Consider the following 26,989-nt stretch of genomic DNA (forward strand, 5'->3'; position numbering starts at 1 on the left):
TTCTCTTAAAATTTAACATAAAAGTGCCACAAAAATATAGGTAGACCTTGCTACTTAATAGTTATGATGGTTTATTGCACGTATCTTCCATCGCGAACTCCTCCGCTTACGCATGAGGAAGAAAAAGTATTTATAGATTAAAATGGGGTTAAAAAATTAAGTATGTAAATATTTTAGGGTTTTTTTTCAGTAAACATTCAGGAGAATTTTTCATAAATATAATATAATAGGCATCACGTACTCACGTATTATTAAAATTAATCTATTATCATAATATTTCAAACTCAGTTTTTAATAATATAATGATTTGAAATTGTTTCTACTATCCTTGAGAAAAAACAGAGGGGTAATTCGGACCTGCAATAATTGAGAAACTTCTCGTGTCAACCTAATTTACTTTTTTCTTCAGTTTAATTCTTGCTTTAATTAAAATTTATACCATCCATAAACCGGTAAAAAAAAGGAGAAAATGTAGAGCACTGCGATTTTGCGTTTCAACCTTGCGGAAAAGCCATATCTACCCTGAACAAAAATATTTAAACAAAAAATTAAAATGAATTAAAAGGGATAGATAGAACTTAAGGCGGGTACTTTTTGGTGAAAGAAGTTCAAATAAAATCAAATAGAGCAAATTACACTTTTACACACCAACATCCGTAATTTCTTAGGTTGTTTATGGTTTATAAAGTAAATACACTACTAAATAAATACATCTATTAACTATTCTTTTCACTTATAATGCATTTTTTTCTGGGGATATGTTTACAGAATAATTTAGGCAACATGATCTCTTTAATTCACATAAAGTAATCGTTTACAATTGACAGTCCCTAAATAATAAATAATTTATTTAAACAAATGATGTTTGCGGTCTAGGAAGTCTACTAACAGAAAGAAGCTACTCCGTATAATGGCGGTGTGCATTTGTATGAATTTTTTCATGACTCTCTAACAATGAAAACAACAACTCACTTTACTTAATGTCAGTTGTTTTTAACTGACTAAATGGAGAAACCACCCATGAATTTCATCAGTTAGTTAGTGGACTAGAATGATAATATCGTTACATGCGGAGACTCCATCTACCAGGAAAGTATAGTTTCAATTTTAAGAGTTCTCCTCTTTGTCCAACTGAACGACCCTTGAATTCAAATACTAAAAATAAAATTTATTTTTCGATATCATTCGAAGATTACTCAACTTTATGGGAACTTTTTTTATTTAATTTTCTTAACAAACGATCGATTTAACAGGATCGCAAGAATTCTAGCGTTAAAATAAGGTAAACAAACTGAATCTGAGGAATGAAAGACTGTTTAAAAAATCTAAATGAGGTTCTCAAAAATAAACCAAATTTCTACCATATTTTCCAAGTGGATAAAAGCATCCATCATTTTTTTTAAAACACATATCACAACTATTATTATTTAAATTTATAATTTTTCCATTAACAACCTTCAATTTATTACAATACTTTTTGTTAAACCCAAAAAATATATTTGTGAGATTTAATTTAATAACTATAACTGATTTCTTTTTTTTATTTATTTATTTTGTGCGATTTGAAAGTCTTTTGATTTATATTTATAAAATAAAATATATAAATATTTTTATTGAAGTATCACACATACTTACGCTTTCCAAGATGGCTATTTTTGTTTTTTGTTAAATTGTTTTTTTTTTTAAACAAAGTCTTTCTAATTAAAATAATTACTGAAGTGTTCTGAATTTCATGTAGTTAGTATTCAAGTATTTTTATTGTTTGACTTTGTTCATTACGTATAACACAGAATATGTTTTGGAAGTCTTTGTGATATGATATTGCTAAAAAATGTCAAAACAACTACTCCTGATTTCTATGTTATTTCACTTTCAGAGGAAACAAAATCTCAAATATTTGTAATTGTTGGCAGTTTTATGTATTAGTTTCAAGTTTAGCCCCGAAGATTTGATATACCATTATGTTTAAATTTAATACAAGCCACGACAAGGGCACATTCTAAAAAGAGAGTAAAACAGCACTGCTGAAATTATTGTACTACTTCACTTCACCTCCGCAATTGCAGTAGGGACAATGTTATTTGCTGTGATTGTAAGATAAACAATCAACAGAATGAAGTGGGTTAAATAAAAATCTACAAGCATCTAGCTATAAATTTGACTTAATGTCGTAAATATTCTTTAAGCTTGTATTAAACAATAACTTCTTTGAGCTCTAGAATATTCGAATAACAATTATTTACATCAGATATCTTTCTCGTTTTATCGTTCTCATTTGTATAAAACTGTCAACTAATACAAATATTTTAGTTATAAATATACAGATATCCTTCTAAACTAGTCATTTTCTTATTACTATTCTTTTAAATTAATTAAGGAATAGGCGCTCTACATATTACATTACGGGATCCATCTCAGTGTAATGCCGACTACTGACAGTTTTGCTAGTTGCAGTGCATCACCGGGCAATGAGATGAAAAGGTTCCCAGAAAGAGAAACTATAAGGTTAGCACATCTTTACACGAAACTGATTCTTCCTTGCACGGGAATTCATAGGAATAGTTTGAATTGATCCCTTCCCTTACTTTTTTTTATTATAATTCACATTTACGGAATTTTTTTCCTATTCATATTTGAATATCGAACAAATGCTAGGACAAACATTGAGCAAAATTACAAACAGGAAAATAAGTTGGACTACATACATGGGGTTTCTTTTTTTAGACATAAACTTTTTTTTAAACATTTAATAACAGTGAAGCGTATATCATAATAACGATTACTATTTAAGGTATATATTTGCGTCAATCACCTTAATAATCATTTAGGGGATACTAAAAACTGTTATAGTTATAATTTATCTAAACTGAATAGATCTAAAGCTGTGACCGTATTTTGCGACCAAAACTTCATAAAAAGTTTAAATTTTATTTAAAACAAAAATTAATTAGTTTTGCCTTGATTTGTCATATTGCAATCAGGATTGTATTATCCTTCTTCAGCATGCCTTAATTCCTTCAACCACTAAAAGTTCAAATCTAATTTTGTTTTTATTTCTCAATAAAACTTAAAACCTTGTATAAACTCACACACTTTCTCTTAATTTTTTTTAAATTTTAGAAAACGAACCGTCTAGTTCCCAATCTCTCTTCTTCACACGCAAGAATTTAAGGTGTATTCCTTTAATTTGAAATTTCTACATTACAAATAGTCACCACTATATTTCATAGGTAGTAGAAATTCGCTAAATTGAGAAAAATCACTGCTGATGTCATGGTGTAACTTAGAATGAGAAGAAATACAGTACAGACGCTTTTATAACTTTTATTTGCTGAAAATTACTTCTACCTTGTTTCATTGTGTAATTTATGATATTAACATTACTAATGATTAAAAATAATTCTTACCAAAAAAAATAACCCAAACTATTAAGACGTTATGATAAAAGAGGTCACAGCTCTAGAAAATCTTCGATTAGAAGAATTTGAGAGCATCTTGAGAAAAATTGTATTAATACTTAATACTGCTTCAAATAAATACATCCTGAAAAGATCTCATATTTTTCTCAAGTAGCTTTTTTTTTTTTTTACTTTCTTATGTATTTATTTATTTTTTGCGATTTAAAACTCACAACGTTTTGTTAAAAGATTACCCTAAAAGCATCCGGTTCATGATCTCTTTCTTGAAAAGTTTTCAAGAAGTTTGAATTTATTAAACATTTAGCAATTTTGCTTCATCGTTATTTTTTTTTTTAATTTTATTTTTAATAAAATATTTTGTCTTTACACCAACAATCTTTAAATATCAACTCAAGTAATGCACTACGTTTATTTTTTTTATTTTATGTCTTCTCTCCTTATAGATGAGGTAATTCGGACGAAAACTTTATTTTCTAATTTTGTTTTCTTTTCCCTTTTAATTTCTTTCTTTTAACTACTTGTGCGTTATATTTATAAATTTGTAAATATATATATATATATATTTTGGCAACAATATATAAATCCATACTTTTTATTTTGCTAGGTGCGCTCCGAAACAATGTTGAAAATATGGAATGTGTAAAAAAACAGAAAGCCTGCATCATATAGAAACCCTTCAGCCTATTTTCTTTCTTACGGTATAATTTTTTAGAGAAAATAGGAATCACTAATGGCAAAACAAAATTTTCTTCATATATCGTCATACCTGGGGATGGACAGAATGGCCTCCTGGTTATAGAATGAGTCCTTAGGTGTTTTTTGTGGTGGTAACGCATTCATTTTCTTTAACAGCTATTATCATCTTTTCTTCTTTGGGCCTGGAAAATGTGTAAATTATTAAAAAATGTTAATATTTAGCGTAAATACAGTTATATGACAACGAACATACTATAATTTATCTATCAAAATCGAAAAAATGTTATTTAAGGTAATTTTAATTTTTAAATTTAAAGTTAATTTCTAAGTAGGTAATGTGATCAAACATGAATGAAAACATTCTGTGATATTCAGCATTCCCTGGGTCTAACTGTGTGGTCACTCAAATACTCTCAGGTACGAACAAAAGGATCGTAAGGGTTTATATATATATACCAAAGTAAATGGACATTTGGGAAAAAAGAAGAGCTTCCCATTTATCTCTCAAAACTCCTTAAAAGAATAGTATCAAATTTAAAGTTTTCGAAATAGTAATATTTAACATAGGTAGTGACAAATGGAATAAAAAATAATTTTGAGTATTTTATTAAACACAACTCTTAAATTAGGTATAATTTTGGAAAATAGCTAGAAAACCAACTTAGAAAACCAATATATATATATATATATATATTAATAAGGCCTACCTTTTGAAATGCTGACTACTTAAACATAGGAATCTTGCTCCGCTCAGACCCAACTTTTGACCTAAAGACCCGACGAGCGATTCTCAGACTGGTGGTGGACTGTATAAAGGAACCCGAATGGTTGTCAACGCTACACAAGTCTTTTTTAACAAACTCAGCGTTGGCCAAACAGCTGATTTATTTGTAGCACAATTATAAACCTAATGAAGGAAAATATAATTTAGTTTAAAGAATTCTTGTAATTTATCTAACTGATAACAATTTAAAATTGATAAATAAAAATACCTGTAAAGATTCACGTCTACTCCTGGAGAGAACCAGATTTTTATTTAGTTTAGCAGCATACACTGAATTTCTGGTGCATTCAACTGGATGAGGACAAGGCTCATCGGGGTCTTGTTTAGCCGTGTGACTGGAGCACATAGTTTCCCAAACGTTTTTCTGTGTATCATATCTATAAAGATGGTATTTGTGATGAAACAGGTACTTTTTGCGGCTTAATCGTTTACTGCACGACAGTTATTCCATCCTATTGCCAAACCCAATCACACCTACATAAATCCGACTTAGCAGTCTGGTGGAGACTTGGAATGCGTATATATCTTGTACACGTGCCTCTTTATTACCACAAGGGTAGTCTCTGTTTCCGAATAAAGATGCATTCGCCTTAGAAAGGCTACTGACACCTCCTTGCCCATCTACAAGGATCGTAGGAATTGATCATGAAGAGATTTCACTCATCAGTTGGTGCCCGGATCAGTTTCACCTTCTTGGAAAATGCTTTAGATTCTAAGGGATGAATCCCATAGATATCACTGGTTGAGCCAATGCAGAAGCTTCTTGAAGAGGAATTGTTAATAATTTAAAATCCCCAACTGTGAGATTGGTATTGTGACATTGTTTGCCACTATTATTATTATTCCCAGTGTTTTTGTGGCACTGCAGTCATAAAAACATATGGTAATATTGGCTTGAAAGTTCTAGCAAACCGCCAAAAATATCAATAGCTACGCTTTCAAACAGGGAGGACATTTCCTCCTTGACCTGACACTGTTTGCACAGAGGCTACGCTATAACTTAGAAGATGATTTTTGCTTAATTATAATATTAATAAGCTGAGGCTCTTTCCATTGTGAATGTACCGTATTTCCTCCAAAAATAACAAAAAAAAAGAAAAAGAAAAAGAAATTACTTTTGAAAATGAATACCTCTGGACGGCGCAATGAGTGAGCAGATAAATATGAGGTCCAAGTGGTACACAACCATGGTAAGCTCTTGGTTCAGTCATTGAGGGTAAATTAACCCACACATCTAATGAAGGATCATATTTTTCAAAAGTTGCCGTTGCAACTCTTCCTCCACCTTAAACATAGTAAGGTAAAAATTAATTTAAAAAAAATAACTAGCCTTAAACAATATAAAATGATATTTTAATTACCAAAGCCGCCTAAAACAAATAGAGCACCGTTTAAGGAAACCATTGTGTGATGGGTACGTGCATCTTTCATATTGGCCAATGGACGCCAGTGTTTGGAGCCCTCATATAGTACCTGTTAAAGTGGTATAATACGTACTATTAATAAATATAGCCTCATTTTTACCCATCTTATTGAGCAAGAAATTTTCAGCATATCCTTTCTTAGCTTCCATAGTACATTCTGAGAAGATCTTGGAAATGAAAACTTCTCAAAATTACCTTTTCAATTCACTGTTTTTTTCATCATACAACTTTGTACAGTTTAGTTCAGAGAATTCATCTTAGTCACACAGAAAGCCAGCAGTACCTTCGACTTAATAGATATCCTAATCTTCTAGCTTTGAAGTGTTAAAAGAGAAATTTATATCGTACAGAGAATTTCAAAATCTAATCAAGAGTTCGGTTTTGCCTTCAAAATTCAAATAGAATAGATATAACATATTATGATTAGAAAAAAAAAAAATTAAGTAATAATATTTTTAAGAAACAGCTAGTAGTATTACGGCAAAGAACTCTGCCTGAAAGTTATGTTAAAATTATAAATTAAAAAATGCAGTCATCTATTCTTATGTATGATAATTTCAAAATAAGCCGGATTACGAATTTGAAAGCCGAACTCTAAATTTAAAAATCCTCAAATACATTTAATGCAGTAACAAATTTTGATTTTGAGCTTCCACCAGGAATATCCGTGTTGAGATTCAGTGCGTACGAAAAAGCAGGTTTTAAAAATTGGTGTATGTGAATGAGTGTGAATGAGGATACCACAATAAGGATCAAAATTGATCACAGAATGAATAGATTTTTTTCATTAATTCATTATTTAATGAATAGAGCTTTATGTATTAATTTATTCTTTCTTACGCATGGACAACTATTAACTTCTAAAGCCTTACTATTATTTATTATTATTCTGAGTGGCTTCTACTTTATTACATAAAATTAATTAATTTAACTAATCAAAGTTATTCAGCGATTGATTTTTATCGTTAACAAGGTATTAAAAATTAAAGGATTTCACTTATCTTTTCTTGAATTAACAGTAAACGTAGATTTTATTTATAAACTCCAGTGATATCCAGTTTAGTCTAATAACAGTATACAATTATTATTGATCACCGATAGTAATGTTTCCCTCGTCTACAATTTTTGTTTTTTATTCAATTCTGAAAACTCTTTTTTGGGCCCGGAAATGAATTAAAGTTACATATTATTTAAATAAAATACTAACCCACATATGTGACGAGGGGATGACCCAAGATTTCTGCAATCCTCCACTAGCATATAAATGTCCATCTATAAGCGCCATAGCTGGCGGTATGTCCATACCAAGTGGGAACGACGGTAAGACAAACCACTTATTTTCTTTCAATTTATATACTTCTAACTCACAACCATTTGGCGTGCCACCTACGCAGAAGAGAACATTTTTCAAATGATGGTCAACTAATTTTCCAAGAAAAAAAATTTTTAAATAAATAAACTTTACTAACCAAGTACATAGATAGTATCACCAGTAGAGGCTACTGAAGGATGCCGTCTTGGAGTGTGCATGACTGGAAATACAATGCTATCTTGATCGGGCCGGTTGTTCGCTCTGCCGCCTCGCCAGCGAGATAATATTGGTTTCCACGGTTCTCCAAGTGCTGTAAGACATTCTATTGTACCGACAGATGTTTTTCCTTTATCTTGAATACCGCCGATGGCTAACAAGACCTAGAACAGAAATCCAATCAGGTATTCAAGATTACAAGAACAGAAGTCGTTTAGAAATGGTTGATGCAGATGTTAATACGCCTAGGATTTCTGAGATTCAAATAGGGATATGATCAGCTTCTTTCATCAACAACATACGGTACTGTCAAATACTCTTTATAATTGTGAAATGCCATCCTTTAGGGTGAAAGAAACTACAAAAGTGGAAGTTGCTCAAGGAAGAAAATGTCGAAATCTGTTAGATTTAAAATGAAATATGATTTTAACATAAGTCATTCCAACTTCTAGGTAATAAGTTCTACTTGTTCATTATTATCAATGTGGGAAGAAGTGGAAAATTAAACACCGTTTGACGAAGAGCAAAACTAATTTTGGGAAAGCCACAACCTCAGTAACTCAGTATCAAATAAAAACAAATCAGTGTTTTTATCCTGGTTTAACCTCCTTAAGTGAAATATCGCATTACGCATAATTTCAGTGGAAATTTGGGACCCGCACGCCTAAAGGGATTTTTAGAATTTTCAAAGTTGCATAAGTTTCTGAATGTCAAGAAGTGCGATTAACCTAACACATTTAACGTACAATACATTCATGTAAACTATGGTTTCAATTTATATTTTGTAAAACAGACATACTTTTACTCCCATTTAATTGAAATATAATCTTAATATCTAATATCTTTTTGGTAATGATCATACAATCTGCCGTAACTCAAGTTGGCCTTAACTCAAAGCCTACGCAGTCATAACAACTGATGCAACTGCTACTGGACTCAAACAGCGACATTAACCAGAATGAAGGTGGTGGATGCCCCTCTATGACCAGATTCCTCCTTAATCATGTTTCTTTCCCTCATATTAACGTAACGACCACTTAAACAAAAAGAAGTTCTGCAATTTTATTTTTGCTCTTTGTTAAGCGTACGTTGCTCCAGAAAACCTTTCTTTGCCTGAAACATTTTAAAGACATACTATGACATATTGGACAGCCTTCTGTCCAATTGAAATATGATTTCACTGCAAAAATAGGAATCGAATGTGCTAGTTTCTTTAAAGACTCCAGATCGAAGGGGACCAGAAGTATATGTACATAGAATCCGATATTTTTTGTAGATTTTGTGGTGAAAGGAGAATGTACCAATACAAACTAAAAGGGCTTTGACGTTAAGATTTCTAGAAAAATTAAAAAAAAACAAAAAAACAAACAAGAATGTAACAAAATAAACTAACATCGCTGGCGTATTGTTTATATCTGTCTACAGCTCGAGTCTCACCACTGAATCGTCTTAACTGGGCATTCGCCAGCCATGTTGCCACGCTGAGACGATGCACTTCATCTGGAAATAAGTCCATCACAGTTCTAGCTGTTGCTTTCCAATCTTCAATTCGACTTACTTCTACTTTGGCTAGAACACTGTCTAGTAACGGAAGGCGTTCTTCAGGATGATGTGATACCCAAGTTGTTAACGCCTGTTATTTAATTAATATATTTTTTCAATTATTTCAATAATTAGTAACACAAAAGAATTAATAATCAACCATGATCTATTAAACAATATTTACAATAAGCAGTCGATCCTCCGTGGGTACAGCCAGATGATCCGATACAAGACATTCTTTCAGTTGTTCATAAGTTACCTCTAGGAAATCTTTCTCTTCAATCATTAAACCAAAATTTTCTTTAATAAAATTAAAAGCATTTTTCGCAACATCTTTATAACGACGAAATTCAGCCTCTCTTTTTATTGTCCACGCGTTATTTATATCTATAGTTGTATTTAAAAATTCTGATATTAAAAATTTAAGTGGGCCAATTTGAAAGAAATCTTGTAATTCCATCATCAAACAAACATTGTCAACTGTAAACTGCAAAATAAAAAGAAAGGATTAAAAATAATCTAAAACGTAAGTCTGTCAAAAACGAAAAATAAATCATTTTTAGATTACTATACAATTTGCAATAGAAGCTGCAATACAAGTCTAATAAATATTCTTGTTATGAACTTTGTGTAATACGTCTCTGGAATCGAGCAAGTGTTTCTTTAGTGTGAAAAAAAATCGCTACACTTTTGAAAGATTTAAGAGAAAACTAGTCAGTAATAATACGGGACTTGCAAGCAGGCAACTATTTATAGAAGACACGTTTTCAAGAGATCAGAGAGAAACAGATGAAAAGATCTAAGGAAAGCCGACAACTTTGTTTAATGGAGTAGACTTTTTTTCCACTTGTTTAAAATGTTATTATTTGTAGAATTAAACGAATTAAATAAACCGTTGCTAACAAAGGTCTTCTTACGTTGAGATTCCATTGCTTAATTTTTATTGAGCACCTTTTATTTTGCTTTCGAAGTGCGGGAGTTCTTAAATCTTTTACGGGAATTGGATTGACCAAAAGGTAGTGAATGCAGTCTCTGCTTTCACCCAACCTGACCATACCCACCAAACTGTTTATTAAGAGTTTCATTTTTCTAGAGTCTAGAGTGCATCAGGTGGAAATAAACAAGGAAAGTTGAACTTAAAGGGGTGCAGAAGAGATTACAACAGAGCGTTCGAACAACAGAGGATTCCTGGGACTCGTGCATACAGTTGCTAGGCCATCACCATTGGAATACTGAATTGTTACTGATCTATGTTATCAACCAATGAATTTACATATATTATTGATATTATATATTCATAATGTATATTTAGGTCATACATTATTCAACGAAAACTTGAAGTGATTTTATGGGCATCATAATTTAACATATTTACCCAATAATTAATTACCTCTATGAATTTGATAAAGTATCTTCAGTTGATATAAATAATAACTCTTATCTCAAGAAACATTAAACTTTTAACTACAAATCAGGTATAGTGTGGCTCAGTATAAAAGAAAGAATGATTATAATCTATTTCAATCATAATTTTTTATTTACTTTTTGCCAAACATAAGCTGAGAAACATATGCTTTTACAGAAACAGAATGCAATCTACGTCGGTCAAATTGATGTAGTCTGTTTCTGTAATAATCTTTAAATTTATAATAATAATTTAAATTTTTAATCATATTTCTTCTTTTTTGATTAGTGAATCAATAAAAAAGAAAAGAAAAGATGAACAATAGCTCAATCTACGAATCTATACAATCGGTTTAATCGCTACATTTTATATAAAACGCAGAGTAGATAGATTTCAACAGCTCAGCAATCAGCGAGTCTGGTACCTGTACCACACTAAACTTTTACGGTTACCTCACCGCAAATGATCCTGACAGGACATTTTCTCTAAAATAGAATTCACTTCCATTGTGCACAGCTTACTCCGTACCATTGTTTTCAAGGAAACCACCATTTATTTGAACAGAACAATTGTATCATTAATTTTCCTCTTTCAATGGAAAACAGCACATTTCTTAAAATACATACTATATGTTCATACCAAAGTACATCATATAATGTTAAGAACTTTCAAGAGAGCTTAGAATAAGTAATTCCGCTAAGCGTTCCGTCTTTCTTGTATCTCTCTACCCGAACCCTTCCTGATAACACACTTTTTAAAGAAAACTGCCTCATAATCTCTCTATTGAAGAGAAAGATTGAGTTATGCAACGCAGTTTTTGAGTTGTACAACATGGTGTAACTTCTCTCGTTTTTTTTTCTCTTTTTGTCTACCACATTAATGCATCATTATTAGCCTCTGCGTTAATTGAACATAAATAGAGTGGAAGGAAACAGAACCAATACGCCAAGTTTATTTTCAAACAATCAGTTGTTGAAGTTCTGAAATTTAATAGTCTGATAGCTGTTTATTTTATTTAATGTCCTAGCTGATAACGTCAAATAAACATTTAAAAAAAGTTTTATAACGCCATGAAGAGAGGGCAAACGTTTTTATCAGTAGACATTTGATGACGTCATTTCTCGAATAATACTAATGGGGCTGAAATATCATGTATATATTACTAAAATAAGCCAAGTTAATTTTTTTATGCACAGCTTCTTTTAATATTATTATTATTATTCAACAATTTCGACTTTATATTCAGGCATTTAGTTAAGGTATAATACTTAAGTATCGGGGAACTCTCAGTAATACTTTAAAGATCGGACTAATGATTTTTTTAGACCGAAGTTTATGATATTCTTTGTTGGGTTTCGGATGAGTGGACTCTTCCCGGGTGATTAGAATAGCTATCTTGAATTAAAAATATTCTTCTACATAGACTGGTCAAATGGGAGGCCTACTTCCCTTCGTTGGCCCGGGCGCAGATGTTGACTCATATTTTGCTTAGAGCACGGGCCAAGAGGTATTTTATATGAGGTATTTCTCCTCAAGAAAGATCCAATAATGTTATAGTTCATTTGATTTCCAATTGTTTTCGTAATATTTATTTCCACATTATCCTTCTTCAGAGATTGACTTATCCGTTAGTGTAGAGAATTTGGATCTTACACATGCATGGAACTATCACACTCCAGTCTAACTAATTCAGCGTCAGCGAGCAAACGTAATATGTGACTTAGTTGCAAATGACTTGAAATGTTCACGAGTCCTCAAAATCATAACAATAATTACTTGATCAGTCGATGTGAAAAAAAAGTTTAATTTAAATAAGCCTAGCTTTTCACTCTTTTCAAATCCACTAATTCTAATCTTTCAATTTCTCTTTTTGTTTGTAGGTCATATTTTCGAAATGGAGTTTCGTCTTCCGTACAAAATTCATAATACATCCACTTAGACAATGGAAGTACTCTGGAGAGAAAGAGAGAGAGAAACTACGGCCAACCCAGAACATAAAGGCATAGAAGTAGTTCTTCTATTTTAGGAAAATATCTTCAAACCACTTCTGAAAATATTTTCTGAAATATCTAAAAACTGTTCGTCCTCTGAAATCCTACGTCATCTCCCACATGTTGTAAAAATAAAGAAATTTTATATAAAAATAAATCGAAGTGTTTAATTTCATTGAGCGAACATTAATTACCCAACCACGTGTTGCGAAAACCTCGTAGGACTCTCTATTGAAGTTATTAATAGAATAGTGAATAGATAATTTTATTTAAAACGTTTTCTTCGAATAAATTAGATGGAAATCTTATTGCCTCATAAGTGCAAATGTCCTAATCCACATCAAATCACTTTAAGAAGCGAAGATACACCAAGCTAAAAATGTAAAGAACATTATACCATCATCTCATGGCTCAACAATCTGATGTACCAAATCCAGGGTACTTTCAAAGTTACTTAGAACCCAAGAGAGGTTTCTATTTGGGACAAACAGATCTAAGAGTGGAGGCTGAGTAATTTGGTTTCTGTGGTGACTTTTTTGCCTCTTATAAGAGAAAATTCAAGGGCAGTCTGGACTCGAACGTGGAATTTCCATGTAAATATCCGATGCCCCTGACCTCTTAAAAATTTATTACACCAAGGGAAATCAGCCCTAGTGAGTGACTCCAAATTATAAGCTGATAGAAAAAGGGCTACTTTTGAGTATTTGTTTCAATTTGATTGCAGAGTTGTTTTTGTAAATTATGGTGTTGTGCAGCAAAATAAATCAATGTCATTAAAAGTCTGGCGGGTTTTATTAAAATCTTTTATCATTTACTCATGAAACAATGGCAGTCTCTAGTTAGATCAATCAGAAAGACAAGCGTTTACAATGGGATAAAACAAAGTTGTATAAAATATGTCATAAAAAAAAAGTAATGAACACGCAAACCCCATTACTTTTGCAAATAAATTTCTGAAAATATCTTAGACTACGAAGTCTAATGAATTCCTACGTCATCTCCTAAGCTGAAAACAAGTGGTTTAAAAATAAAACCGAATGATATAAAATAAAGTGACGCATTTTCCTTGACCGATTACTACATCATCACCCTTTACAGCAAAGTAGCCAGTTAAGGACTATACTGCAAACAATGAAATACATAATGGACAATTTTTACACTAGATTTACCACGAAACAGGCATTTACCTAACTGTTAGGACAGCAGTCGCCACAATATCGCCCCAGTTTAACTATAGACAGAAAACAGTGACCTTAACTAAGGAGGAATATTTTAGATTTTTTTAGATAGCCGTGTTCTCTAGCCGCCCCAACTATCAGTGGCCTATCCGCAAAGTAATGAATGAAAATAACTCTGGCACTCTTCAATCAACCACTTCGCCCCTTGCCACCAGCAGTGCTTTATTTACAACAGAAATACCGTGGTGTAAACAATGTGGCCGTCTAAATCTCTCACAATTGATTTACCCCTTGTTTACTGTTTAGTCTTACATATCGTGTTTTATTAATTCAATATTTATGTTAAAGACAATTTATAGATTTAGAAAAAAAAGAAGAAAGAAAGCAATTTCCGGTTTAATCTATTTCTTTAAAAAAAATCACACGAGATCTATCTTCTATCTAATGAGGACTTGTTCGGGATTGAGGTATTCATCAATCTCAAATCTGGAAAGTAGTATTAACCACGTGAAGGAAGCTGAAAGGCTTAGAACTAGGATGTTCAGGGCGGATTTCAATGCAGCGAAGTCTACGTAATACACAGTACTAGCAATAGGAATAACGAATTGATTTGGCGCACATGTGTACAGCATGTTTTAACGAAAGTGCACAAAGCTTCTGGCAGTGCAGAGGATATCTAATAGTAAACGGGGTACTGGATCTATGTGAGATGATAGTAAAAACAATGCGTCTTGGAGTGATTTTGTGGGGTACGGAGAGACAAGCGATGAAACCAACTCCGGCTTTAGCTTGGAATCTCCTTCAGACAAAGCAGAGGAGATGCACAAAAAAAGATTCAGAGGTTCCTAAGCCAAGAAAACGTTGATAACGTTTTTGTTCTTCAGATGGAACTTGATCAATTGTCGGCACCGCAACTCTTGCAGATACTTCCAAATTGTGACTTTGTGAAAAGAATATACTAAGAATAAGAAATACATATCAGTACCCCGGAGGTGCACAACACTAAGTCCATTTTTTCAAAATTTATTTTTTTAATGTTTCTAATACAATATTTATTTTTTTATTACCCAACCATCACCATTATGGTGCATCTATGTTACTTATTATCGACCAAAGATTTAAACAAAATAACTCCCGAGGGCTTATAAGTAAGGAAATACCACGAAAAAACTCTTTCATTTGCTCTCCTGTAAAAAATTTAAAATGTGACTGACATTTAGTGTTGTGTACCTCCGGGGTACTGATATTAATTTTGGGCAAAATTAAAATATTATTGTACGTCACTTGGATTGAATAACTTGTAATTATGGTGTATTCACTCCAAGCGAAGACCATAAATTACACTATTGTGGCTCTTTAGAAAGAGTCCTCCACTTGTTAATGGTAAATTTCCACCATACTTCCTCTAAGGCCCTGAGTACTGTTGATTGCTGGCTCTCTCGCTAAATTCATTAGGATATTATACGAACTCATTTGTGAAAATCCCACTTCTTTCACTAGTCTAATAATTAGCTCTGGGCGTCAATAACCACAGATGTTAACACGAATTAAATTAAAAATAAAAAGTCTGACATTTTTTATTAAATAAATAATTGCACCATTTGAAAGTCGTGTGGGTGCTTTTTCAACTTTTCTTTAACCAGTCAGCGAATAAATTTAAATAAATATTAAATATTCATCCGTCTCCCGGAAAATATTAAAAAATATTGTTTGCTTACGTACTTTGTTTAAAAATAACAAAAAAAAAAAAAAATCAAAGGACGCAATCAACTACGATAATCTAACCTAATTAGGTAAAAAAATTAAAATGGAGTGGATAATTTATTTTTTGCCTTTGGTCTGCGTGAAGTAGAGGAGTCAAAACCGCCATATATATATGACGTTAGCAAAACATTATGACGTCAGTAGCTGTGTAAACAGAGATAAGGGATAATGGATATATACATTAAAAAAATTAATGATGGTGAAGAGGATAAAAGATAGGTAGGTTGACGATACTAAGAAGTTGACACCCATTGTTGAACAAATCCATTAAGCTCACGAGTCTCAGTGAGTTCTATCCGCCAACCCAAGTTGTCGCCGTAACTATTGTGACCTTGTACAATATCAGATAACTAAAGATAGGACCCAGTTATTGCAGCGCTGAGGGCTTTATGGGTATACCCCCTATACTCTTTGCCTGCTGGTGACAAACTTTATGAAACACTCTGACGGAGTGGCGAGGTTCCTTTAGTGCTAAGTTTATGCTGGTAGAGAGCAGAATCTTCCATCCTATCTCTTCCACTCGTCTTGCCAGCCAAGATAAGCTGGTTTATAACATGCTAACTCCTTTACTGGTCTACAACTTCCGACTTTCTACATTGCTTGAGACATCTTTAATTCAGTTTACAAAAATTTAGTTACCACAAATCCAATTCAGCACAAAAATAAAAATAAAAAATATTACAGTTAAGCAAGATGTTTTATATCTGCAGAATTAGTTTACAAGAGAAAAAAAAAAACTTGACAGTTTACAAAATAACGACGAAGGCATTTCACTTTGTCACAAAATTACCAAAAAAATATCAATAAATTTGTACTAGGGAAGGGATTAGCTGTGAGGTTAGCATACTGGACTCCCACGCGGAGGTCCCGGGTTCGAATCCAGCAGCTGACCCTTAGATTTTCTCTTCCTAGGAGCTTCTTACAGCTTACTGTCCGGTGATGGACAGTGTTGTCTGTAACGAGAGAACACTGTCCGGAGGCCGGCAGTGCACTGGAAAAAGCTCCGGGCGCTAATAACCTCAGCTGTTAATGCGCCAAAAAAAAAAAATAAAATAAATTTGTACTTCTGGTAAAAATGATTTTCTGAATATTTAGTATTTATCATTACTATAACGTTACAGTAGTTTTAAGGGATTTGATCATAAATAGCGTATCTTGGTTATATTATCTGGGTTGGTTGCATCAGGGCAACTCGGGCAATTTTTATGAAGTAAAACTTCTCCTGACGGTCTTCGATGGACAACGAACAATTTTATTTATGATGACAATTAATAACTATAAAGGAACACAAAATATTAGTCTGATATACAATATGGTTCACTCCGGCTGACGGAATTTATTCCAAGCCGTACATACTTGGTATTCAAGAATTTTTGTTCATTTTCTTTTCTATTTCAATAAAAGTATATTATTATTATTATTATATGGTTCATGTTCGGAAATGAACTCTCAAAAATTTCAATTTAGCGGAAAAATCTTAATATTATTTTTTCAATTTCTTGAAAAGGGAAACCATTTTAAGAATTGAGGAAAAACAATGTGGCTCGAGGAAATTCTATGATAGGACACCCGAAATTGGTAAGTTGCTTGATGAAGTAGCTCTAGTAACTTCGAGATAGTATCTTTAAATGTTTGGGTGCAGAGACATGGAAGACGAACCTCTGGAGATTGAGATACGATACTATAAAATAGTTGGGGCTCAAGTAAGATCAAGTATGTAGTCATGGAGACTCTAGTTAAGATCAAACAGGATAAAATAATGCGTAATTGTAAAAGTTGAACTATAAATAGTACACGAGATGATAAATACAACAGTTTACTTCTGGAAAGAAAAAAAAAATTCTCTCCAACTGATTTATTTATTATGGCTGCTGTTCAACTGTCACTAACTGGTCAATAAAGAGATAAACCGGAATTAATCCATCACCAGCAAAAAACCTACTTTAAAACTATTTCAATTTGATTCTAGTTTCGTAACAACGTTTTTATTTAATAAATAAAGCAGAGATATTATTTATTATTAAAATTACCACTCTCAAATATAACCTTCTTTGAAGTGTGCACTGCTTTCCAAACAAAAAAAACAACAAAAAAATGTGAAAGAGGGCTCCAATTTATTTTTGAAAGATAATGATCAAACAATTTCTTTTTTAGCAGATCTGGAACTTGGCCATGAAATTAAATGCGATCTGTGTGAGATCCGTGGCATTGAAATTAGATGTTATGAAAAAAAAAACAGATAAAAAAGTTTTTGAAAAAACTGGACACGTATAAAAAAAACAAGCTCAAAATGGAACTCTAATGCGGTGTCAAGGTCAATGGTTTTTCATCGATTTTCAGTTTCTTTAACCGCTGAAAAAAGTTATTGGTGTCACTTGTGCTGAAAGGATTCTTTTATCACCAGGGTGAAGTAAGGAAATATTGCTAAACGGCCCGATACATAGATAGCGAAATAATTCAGAATTAGTAGAAAATTGTAATCAATATTAAATTAAATTTTAATGAGATTAAATTAGTATTGTAATAATTTGAGTAAGGGCAAGCCGTGTGAATTATCATATCGGAGTTTTCTAAATTTGGATGGAACCAATAGACAAATTAGGGAGGAAATATCTGACTCTGGAGACCTTCAAAAAATGGCGAAAGCAAGCAGTAGCCTCTTACTATTAGTAATAGGGGTATTGCCACAGAAGGAAATTGATTAACCACTGCTTCAGAGATCTCTAGTCTAACAAGAGCAAAACTTGCGATCTACCACCTCTAGAGTTGTCTTTATTTATTTCTCTACCTTCACAATCATTTCATATTGAACAAGAACAGGTTTTCTCTTCAACAGTTTCAAAGTTAGTAGAGTCAGGTCTGTGCCATGAATACTTGAAAAGCAATTCGTTTCAATTTTAATGATCTTCCAGTATTGGTGCTATTTTCTGTACAGATTCTAATCTCTCTTCCCAGAACTTAATACATTTTGCATCTGGCATTTCAAATTTGTTCGAACATTCAGATTGAATTTACTTTGTTCTAATAAGAGATTGAATTGGAATGGAGTCGAATTTACAAAATAGAATAAGATCAGAAGTGACAATACCAAAACGAATACTAAGTTTTGCGATTCTTCTTTTTAAGATAATCTGCCAAAATATCCACACACATACTAACACTTCTCGAACAATTGCTCTTACATTTCCTCCTGATCACCCCAAAACTTGCATTTCTAGTAAAATCTAATCTACGCTGGAACTTTAGCCTCCATAATGTAGCCACGAATATTACCAACATCCGAAAAAACATCTTACATGAGCCCCTATTCAAGAAGCCAGAACAGAAGCAAGTAACGGCTTTGATTGCCGATTCAGCTCCAGGTTTCAGACACCAAAAGTTGGATATTTGCAAAATGTAGTGCACAATCCCTGCGTTACGGTTCCACAATTAGTCCTTAGATGTTTACAATCTAGGTATACGATCTTCCTTAGTATGCCTTTCGTTCCGACTAGAAGCTAGATTGTGCGAGACTAGTCTTGAGAAAAAATCTCATCCCCACCATACTTCTCCAATTTAGAGGATCTTTCGAGTAAGCACGTTTTCATTGGTCCCACAGGCCGTTTTCTAATTGATGTCAGAAAATGATGCCGGGCCGAAGCTTATCCAATCAGTCCTCTCTTTGGCTAGCCAACCGACTTCCTCGTTACCTTTCTTTTAGAACCCTACCTAGCCTTACGTTATTGTGGTGCGCCAGGAGCTCCAAGACTTTGCAGCATTCGTTTAAGAATCATTAATCCGGTGAAGTACGCTTCTGAAGCTTTTATATTGGCAAAACTTAAAATAGTGATCACAGACTAACGGAGAGCTTGCTAAAGAAATGGCATAGCCGTTAGTAGACCACTCTTCTTGTTAGTCGTGACGTCATTGGTCTTATCTATGTAGACCATAGTCTCTTTGATACAAGAGGTCAGGTCGGCGTAATTAAAATCCACATCAGGAATTTTCTCAACATCCGGTGAAAACTCAATTTCACATATCGCAATACTTCCTGTTACAAGAAGTAAGAGGAAGTAAAAAAATATCACTCATACACACACCCAAGCAGTGTGACTATACCACAGTGAATTTTCTTTAGCAATTTCTAGTTTCACACATTAAACAAGTCTGTAAACATAATAAATTTAATTTAGTGTGCCGGAAAAACAAATCACCCTTTAAATAGCTGCAGTAACTCATACAGGACCCAGAACCTAGCCAAACGCCATATGTTTATGTGTGAAGTTATACATTATGCAGGCTTTGGAGATCACAGGTGGGCGGGAATGTTAGGATAACAAATTTCTGACTTTCGTAAATAATGAGGCCTTGTGCCCTCCGTAAACACACCAACAATGATTCACTAACCTATATTTCACTGCGGGGCTCCAGTTTGGGTTTTTCTTTGTTTGTTTTATTGTTTTGTCTATATAACTTTGATATGCATGCAGCAGAAGACATCATAAATTCGGATGCATAAATCAACAGTTAAAAAGACTGTTGGGATGAAAAAATAATCGCCTGTTCAAACTGTGAATCATACTCAAGACATTCTACCGCGGCAATAATTTTAATCTACTCCACTGTAAGAAAAAGTATTTCAGTCGTACCAAATTTTCAAAGAAAATATACGATCTAAAGAATATGTGAACCCACACCCAAAACGTTAGCACCGAAAGCGAATCGAACTTCAGTAAAATTTGAAATACCATCATAAGTAAGGATCTATGCCACATATTGAGGTCAGCCATATGTTGGTTAGGATTCACATAGGGTCAAAACCAAGCCCAACCAATGTTAAGCAATATTATAAATAAATAATAATAATTAAATTATTATAATAATGAAGAAATAATAGGCGCCACGGTAGCCGAGCGGTTAGAGGCGAGACCTGCAAAGCTACTATGCATTGTGGTACTTGGTTCAATTCCCGGTCTTGGCTTTGGATTTTATTTAATGGTTAAATGAGAAACAGTAAAGTACGTTTGCTAGTCGCCTCCGTCCACGACACCTAGTAAATGGTAATTGGACGTTAAGCTCCGCCTGAAAAAATAGGCGATTACTTTACTTTTACTTAATGGAGAAATAAGTATGTTTGCCAGATTTTGTGACTTTTCTTTCTAGAGTTTCTTCGATAAAATCTCATATCGTACCAGATTTTCTAAATTCGAATTTTTATTAGAAATAATGCTGAGTAAAAGAAAAGGCCAATTATTTATGGAATAACACGATTATGCAAGAAGTTTCTACTTTTTTTCACCAGAAATAATTTTCTGTACACACACACACAAACCAACTTATTTACTCGGAAAACCTCAAAACAAGAAATTGCTGCGAGAAAATTAAAAATTGAAAATCAGCATGATGATCAGTAAGCAATAACGTGCTCTTTTCTAGGAGGGTTCCAGAAATTTGGATTGGCAGAAACACGTTTATAGCAAATGGTAAAAGCCTGATCAATGGTAGAAGGAACCACTGCTTGTTACTATGGTGACGGTTCTGCACAAGGTAAACGACCTTGGCAGATAGTCCGTGGGTGGCTGAGCTAAACTGAATGTAATCAGGCCTCTCTGGTGCTGACTTGTTGCAACACCCCAAAATAACCTCAAAAAGAAAAAAAAAAGCAACAACCTTAGGAACTGACCTGGTTAAAGTTGTAGATCAATAACACTAGCAAATATTCTAGTTTAGACAATTAGAAAAATCCGAAAATTGCTGAATAAAAATATTTCACACAAATAAAAAAATAGATATAGTTTATTTGAACCGTCAAGCACGCATTTCTTTGTTTCTGGCCGGTTTAGAATTTTGATTTATCATCAAGAGGTTGATTCATCCATTTGGTGTAATGGAATTTTATTTCTACTATATTTTATTCGCAACACTTTCTGAGTCACGAGCGAAAAGATGGCTGAAATATCTGCTTCCTAGCAGAAAGTTACCTTTCGTGACAAGCAAGGCAATTGACTCCCTTAGAAAAGGGTAGTTGTTCCGATTTCGTTTAAACTTTGAACAACCAACATGAACATCAATTACTTTTAATTGAAACCTCTTTTTAACAAACTTCAATAAAGTGGGGTTAACGGGATTAAGCTCTCGCCTCACGGAATGTTGCAAACTGGGTAGAATGGTTCAAACTCCATTAAACAAAAAAAAATAAATAAATGATAGTTTTGGTTTTCGACCATTGGTTATTGATGATTTTGGGAATATTGAGGTGCGGTCAATCAATAAATTCAAACACAAATTTTGTTTCTTCATACCAACGTTTCGGTAAAATCTGTTACCTTCTTCAGTGGTAGTGTAAAATTTATGGAGCTTAACGTTAAACTCCACAAATTTTAAACTACCCTGAAGAACATAATAGATTTACCGAAACGTTAGTATGAAGAAATAAAATTTGTGTTTGAAAAAAATTAAAGTCAAAGTGATTAGTTAGACCTAACTTCTTTATATGCAAGTCCAAATGTAACTCTTGGCTACTAGCTAGGAAAATTACTCTTCCAACTCGAAATGTATGAGACATTTCATATCTACAAATATTATCAAAACAGAATCCAGATAGAATATACTGAAACTATACTTATCAATTTCATCTTTACTTTAGAAAACTACTTTTAAAAACATTCCTTTAAAAATGTAATTGAATAAAAAATTATTTAATCCCGTTGAGTCACTTAAATCACATGGAAAACTCGAATTTTCCGCGATTTTCATTTTTTTAAGTTATTCTGACCAATCATATTCTACTTTGTTAAAATTAAGGTAAGTAGGGGGAAGACGCCAGTCGGGGGAAGACGCAAGTACCGTCAGATTTTGCATATCTACAACTGGATGACAGCAATTCCTACGTTAGAGGGTGTAGTCATCAACTGTGAATACCGTGCTTGTGAATATTTCTATTTATATCTAGTTTAATCGTCGTTAAACTGAAAATTCAACTCTTTGAACTTAGCGAATACACATATTATAATATTTCGTTGTCTATTCTTAAGGTTTGGTGACGATTGACTAGATTAAACTGAATAATTCCGTGATATTTGTGTCGTGTGCATCTTGGTGAGTTCGTGTTAGCTTGAAACAACATGGCTGAAGCCATAGTACAAAAATAAATCTATGTGGCGTCTTCCGCCAGTGCTTGGGGTAAGATGCCACCTATTGATCTGTTTCAATTTCATATTTATTCTCATTCATTATTACATTTTGAGAATTTGAATGACAACCAAGAAGTCAACGCACCTCTGGCAATAGCTTCAAGAAGCAGCAGCGGTTCCAACATGGCAAGTGCTTCAACAAGCAGCAGCGGTTCCAACATGGCAAGTGCTTCAACAAGCAGCAGCGGTGCCAACACTTCTTTTGAAGAAATTAGTCCTATCCCCAGATTTCAGAAACCCAAGCAAACTCGAAGAGAGAAACAAACTGCTGAAGTCCTTACGACGGTGGAGAAACGGGAAGCATTGAGAAGAAAGGTTACTCTGCCGACAAAAAAAAGGGGGAAAAGTACAGCAGAAAAAGAAAAGGAAGGACAGTTCATCTACAGCATCCTCCGCTCCCGATAATTTGGTAATGACCAGTGGTGAGAGTGACATTGAAGAGTAAAGGATATTGTATTGAGTGTAAAGGATATTTTTATGATAGGAAGGGCCCAAAATGCGACTGGCTTCAATGCATAACATGCAAGAAATGGCTACATGAAATTTGCAGCAAAGACAATTTGCATTGCAAAAAATGTTAAAAATGAAACAAAAAATGTCTTTTGTTCGGTGTTTCTTCCCCTCAGAGTTTAATATGAATATTTTGCAGTTTACCTAATATTAAATTTGTAATTTTTTCTTTCGCAATTTATATCTTAAGATATTGTTGCATCTTCCTTCGCATCAACTGGCATCTTCCCCACATGATGGGGGAAGATGCCAGTTTTGACAAATTTCATTCAAATGCATTTTTAATGGTTTTGCAATTAATCTAATATACTTAAATATATATGTAATTAAAAAATAAAACACAAGCTGGACGTTGATACATTTGGTGTTGTTTTTCGATAAACCCAGTTTCCTACAGAACGGAAATAAGTGTTAAGTGAGGCATCTTCCCCCCACTTACCTTATACTTTTATTATTCAGATCATAAAATTGTGTATTTCCGGAGAAATACTTAAAATCTAATTGCTAAATCAAAAAAGAAATATTTTATTAATTATATTTATTAAAGTTTATTGTCTAGACTTAAAATTTTTAGATTGGGTAAAAGGTTGTTCAATCGATATATTTATATGGGAAGAGCCACTTACAAAAATTGAACTCATACATAAATTATATAGCACTCAAACAGGTGGTCACTGGAAGTGAAGGATATATTATGTATTCTCAAATAAAAACATGTTTTTTTGCGAGATGCCCTCCTATACTCCGGGGTTAATTTACCAGTTAATGAAATTATTTATAAATGGTTTTTAAAAGCAATGTTTATTTGTTCTTGTTTTCTATTTCCTTCAAATTTTTATTATTATTATTTATTCCATAAGAAGTTCTGGGTGATACGAAAACAAAGGGTAACACAACATATAATAAATACACACCATTTTCAATTTTCTTTTTTTACTCAGGATAATTCTAATCGTGAATTTCTAATGAAAATTCTCAATCGAAAAGCTGCCAAGAAAGCAATAGATCCCCTTACAATCAGGAAAGAGAAAGTAATATTTGGAAAATATGAAAACATTAGACTGAAGTCATTATCGTAAATGATTTTGTGTAAGTTCGTAAATACGAGTGAAAATCATTAGTGATGTGTACGTGAATATCTGGTAGTTAAAGAGAACTCTGTGAATTTGTGTTTCTGGTGCACTCGGGCGAGGGCAATACGTAGTTCTTTATTCTGGAAGGTTTGTACTATTCTTGTCAGAATGCTGCTAGCTGTTATCAATATTGAGTAAGCGAATGTCAAAAGAGATCTGAGGAGCGTCTTGTACAGCAGTACGGTACAGGAGTGTTTGAACTGTGTATTTCAGTTGATAAGTGAGCTTTTTTGAATGTACGCGTGTTGCAGCTGCTACTGATGTGTTGACTAGGTGAGCCTTTGTCTAGATTTACGATGAGATAGCTCACTTCTTGGTCTTCCTTCTGTCAAAGAAATTCTTGGTCGTTTATTTAAACAAAGGAAATTCTTTGTTCCTGATCTTCCGAATAGAAAAAAATTATTCTTCCGTTTTGGTCGGGTTAACCTTCAATTTTTTGCTTTTGAAACTAATTTGTTATTTGGTCAGTTGGTGTTTTAGTCAGTTACGCTTTTGCTGATGACTGTGTTGGATGTAGCTACCAAAGTATCGTCCGTGTGAATGGCTAACATCGCATCAGAGGTGGAGGGAGATATGTCAGAGTAGTCAAGGATGAAGTATTTAGGACTCATTTTTGCCCTTGAGGCAAGATTTTTTATTGGAAGCTGAAAGTGTTATTGATACTTATTTGAAATGTTCTGCTTTGTATAACGGAGTAAAATTGATAACTGATTGTATAATTTAAGTGATGTAAGAAGGTGTGTATGACTTCCTAAATTAGTAAAGTAGTCAATAGTGTTAAACTGTGTCAAATGCCACAGCTACATCAAGAAATTTAGCTGCCGAGTTTTTATTAATTTTACTGCAATTAATTATTTATAAATGGTAAAAATGACGACCGAGACTTTGATTGTACATCGAATTTTGTTATATTTCATTCGAGAAAAATTGCAAACAAAAACCTTTCAAGTTTGTATGGTACCGATTTGTTGGCAATTCCTTTCATTAATTAAACGCAAAGTAAACTTTATTTAAGTAAAAAAGAAAACAAAAGACAATAGAAATTAAAATAAATTAAGTTAACAATCATCAAAGTGGTCAAGACAAGAGAACAACCCGGTATTTCTGTTGCTGTGTAATAATTGTAAGAAACAATTGCGAAATTCAGGAATCACTGTTTAAATCTAAATTGTAAGAAGAAATCTGGAAGTGGGTAATTAATAATAGAATGCAAAAGTTTGTTTTCATAATCTAATCAGTTTCATAAAAAAAATAAAAGAAGCATTAAATAAGCATTAAATAAGCAAGGAACATCTGCTAGTTTTGGGGTTATGACAAGTTACAATGGGATGTTCAACTTGTGACAACAACTGATATGATCATGGCAAAATAAAAACTAAAAAAACAACTTATGCATCATTGTTAATTAATTCACTCAATGAAATTAAATGCAAAGAAAAAAAAGAAAAGATTTATACAAATAATAACTCTCGATTGTTCATAGGAATCATTTTGTATCTTACACTTAAAAGAAATAATTTCTTTGTCTTACCTCAAGTTTGCCAGTGTAAATATAATTTATTAAATCTTTTATAACTTCTCCGTCGTATGGGATTTTGACTATGTTTTTTGTGGCACATTTTGGGTCTCTTATCAAATGGGAAAACTGCGCCCTGCAAAGGTAGGATAATGGAATGTGTTCGTGCAAACATAAAGAACTAATAGAAGTAAAAATCCACTACTGACAGAACCAAATGTCAGTAAAAAAAAAAAAAGAAAGAAAAAAAATAAGGCCAAAAAAGATTATGTACATTCCAAAAAGCTTACCTAAAATATGGTGATACAGCCGCCAGAATTAGACTATGAGCTTTTATTACGAAAGTATTCGTGTAAATGTGCACATCGCAAAATGCTTCAGTCTTATAAAATCTATTTAAAACTGCTGAAATAAAACTTTGCATTGTAGAATCAATCATACAGCCAACATTTGATTCAGCCAGTTCATCATCAATAGATGAGCTGTCATCAGGATCCATACTACGAAATACGCAGAGTTTTGACAGATAGTCCAACGATCGTGATAGCCCGTAGGTCTGCTTAATCAGTCCGTCACTCATAACAGCATTACTCCTCGGGCTTCACAACTACAACCAGTTTTATAGCACTGCAGGTTTAACATTTTCCAGTTTACCTCCTTCCAACAGGGTAGCCAACCAGTTCAGCTGTTCAAAAAATTAACGTAAGAGTAAATAAAAATGAGAGTTACTTTAAATAAAAGTAAAAATAAACTTTTAAGTTATTTCTAATTTACAGCTTAGGTTACCTTCTTTTTCTTGAATTATCCGTTAACATTATTTTTTGAGTGGGAGTAATGAAAAACTTTCTTCCGAGAAATCATTTTATTAAAACCTCTCTATTTTTGTATAAATAATGAACATTTGAGAACTGAATGCATTACCATTAA

The 26,989-nt window shown here is 32.9% G+C and overlaps 1 protein-coding gene across 3 annotated transcripts; it reads right to left on the reverse strand.

Annotated features, from left to right (window-relative positions):
- Window positions 1-384: 384 nt before the first annotated feature.
- Window positions 385-26,989, reverse strand: LOC141462356 (kelch-like protein 23). Of its 3 annotated transcripts, XM_074144148.1 has the most exons (13): window positions 26,849-26,989; window positions 26,353-26,747; window positions 26,078-26,198; window positions 9,578-9,880; window positions 9,245-9,484; window positions 7,793-8,015; window positions 7,531-7,709; window positions 6,261-6,372; window positions 6,031-6,184; window positions 5,108-5,276; window positions 4,823-5,022; window positions 4,186-4,297; window positions 385-522 (listed from the first exon to the last, which is right to left on the reverse strand). In XM_074144148.1, the coding sequence occupies exons 2-11, from the start codon at window positions 26,640-26,642 to the stop codon at window positions 4,906-4,908; spliced, it is 1,908 nt and encodes a 635-aa protein (XP_074000249.1). In that variant the 5' UTR covers window positions 26,643-26,747; window positions 26,849-26,989; the 3' UTR covers window positions 385-522; window positions 4,186-4,297; window positions 4,823-4,905. The 3 variants fall into 3 exon arrangements, with proteins under 3 accessions (XP_074000249.1, XP_074000248.1, XP_074000250.1); XM_074144147.1 differs by lacking the exon at window positions 385-522 and having other exon boundaries at window positions 4,159-4,297; XM_074144149.1 differs by lacking the exons at window positions 385-522; window positions 26,078-26,198; window positions 26,849-26,989 and having other exon boundaries at window positions 4,159-4,297; window positions 26,353-26,483.

The sequence above is a fragment of the Rhodnius prolixus genome, unplaced genomic scaffold (assembly GCF_049639745.1).
Source record: "Rhodnius prolixus isolate KJV_2025 unplaced genomic scaffold, Rpr scaffold_1, whole genome shotgun sequence".
NCBI classification, from domain to species: domain Eukaryota; kingdom Metazoa; phylum Arthropoda; class Insecta; order Hemiptera; family Reduviidae; genus Rhodnius; species Rhodnius prolixus.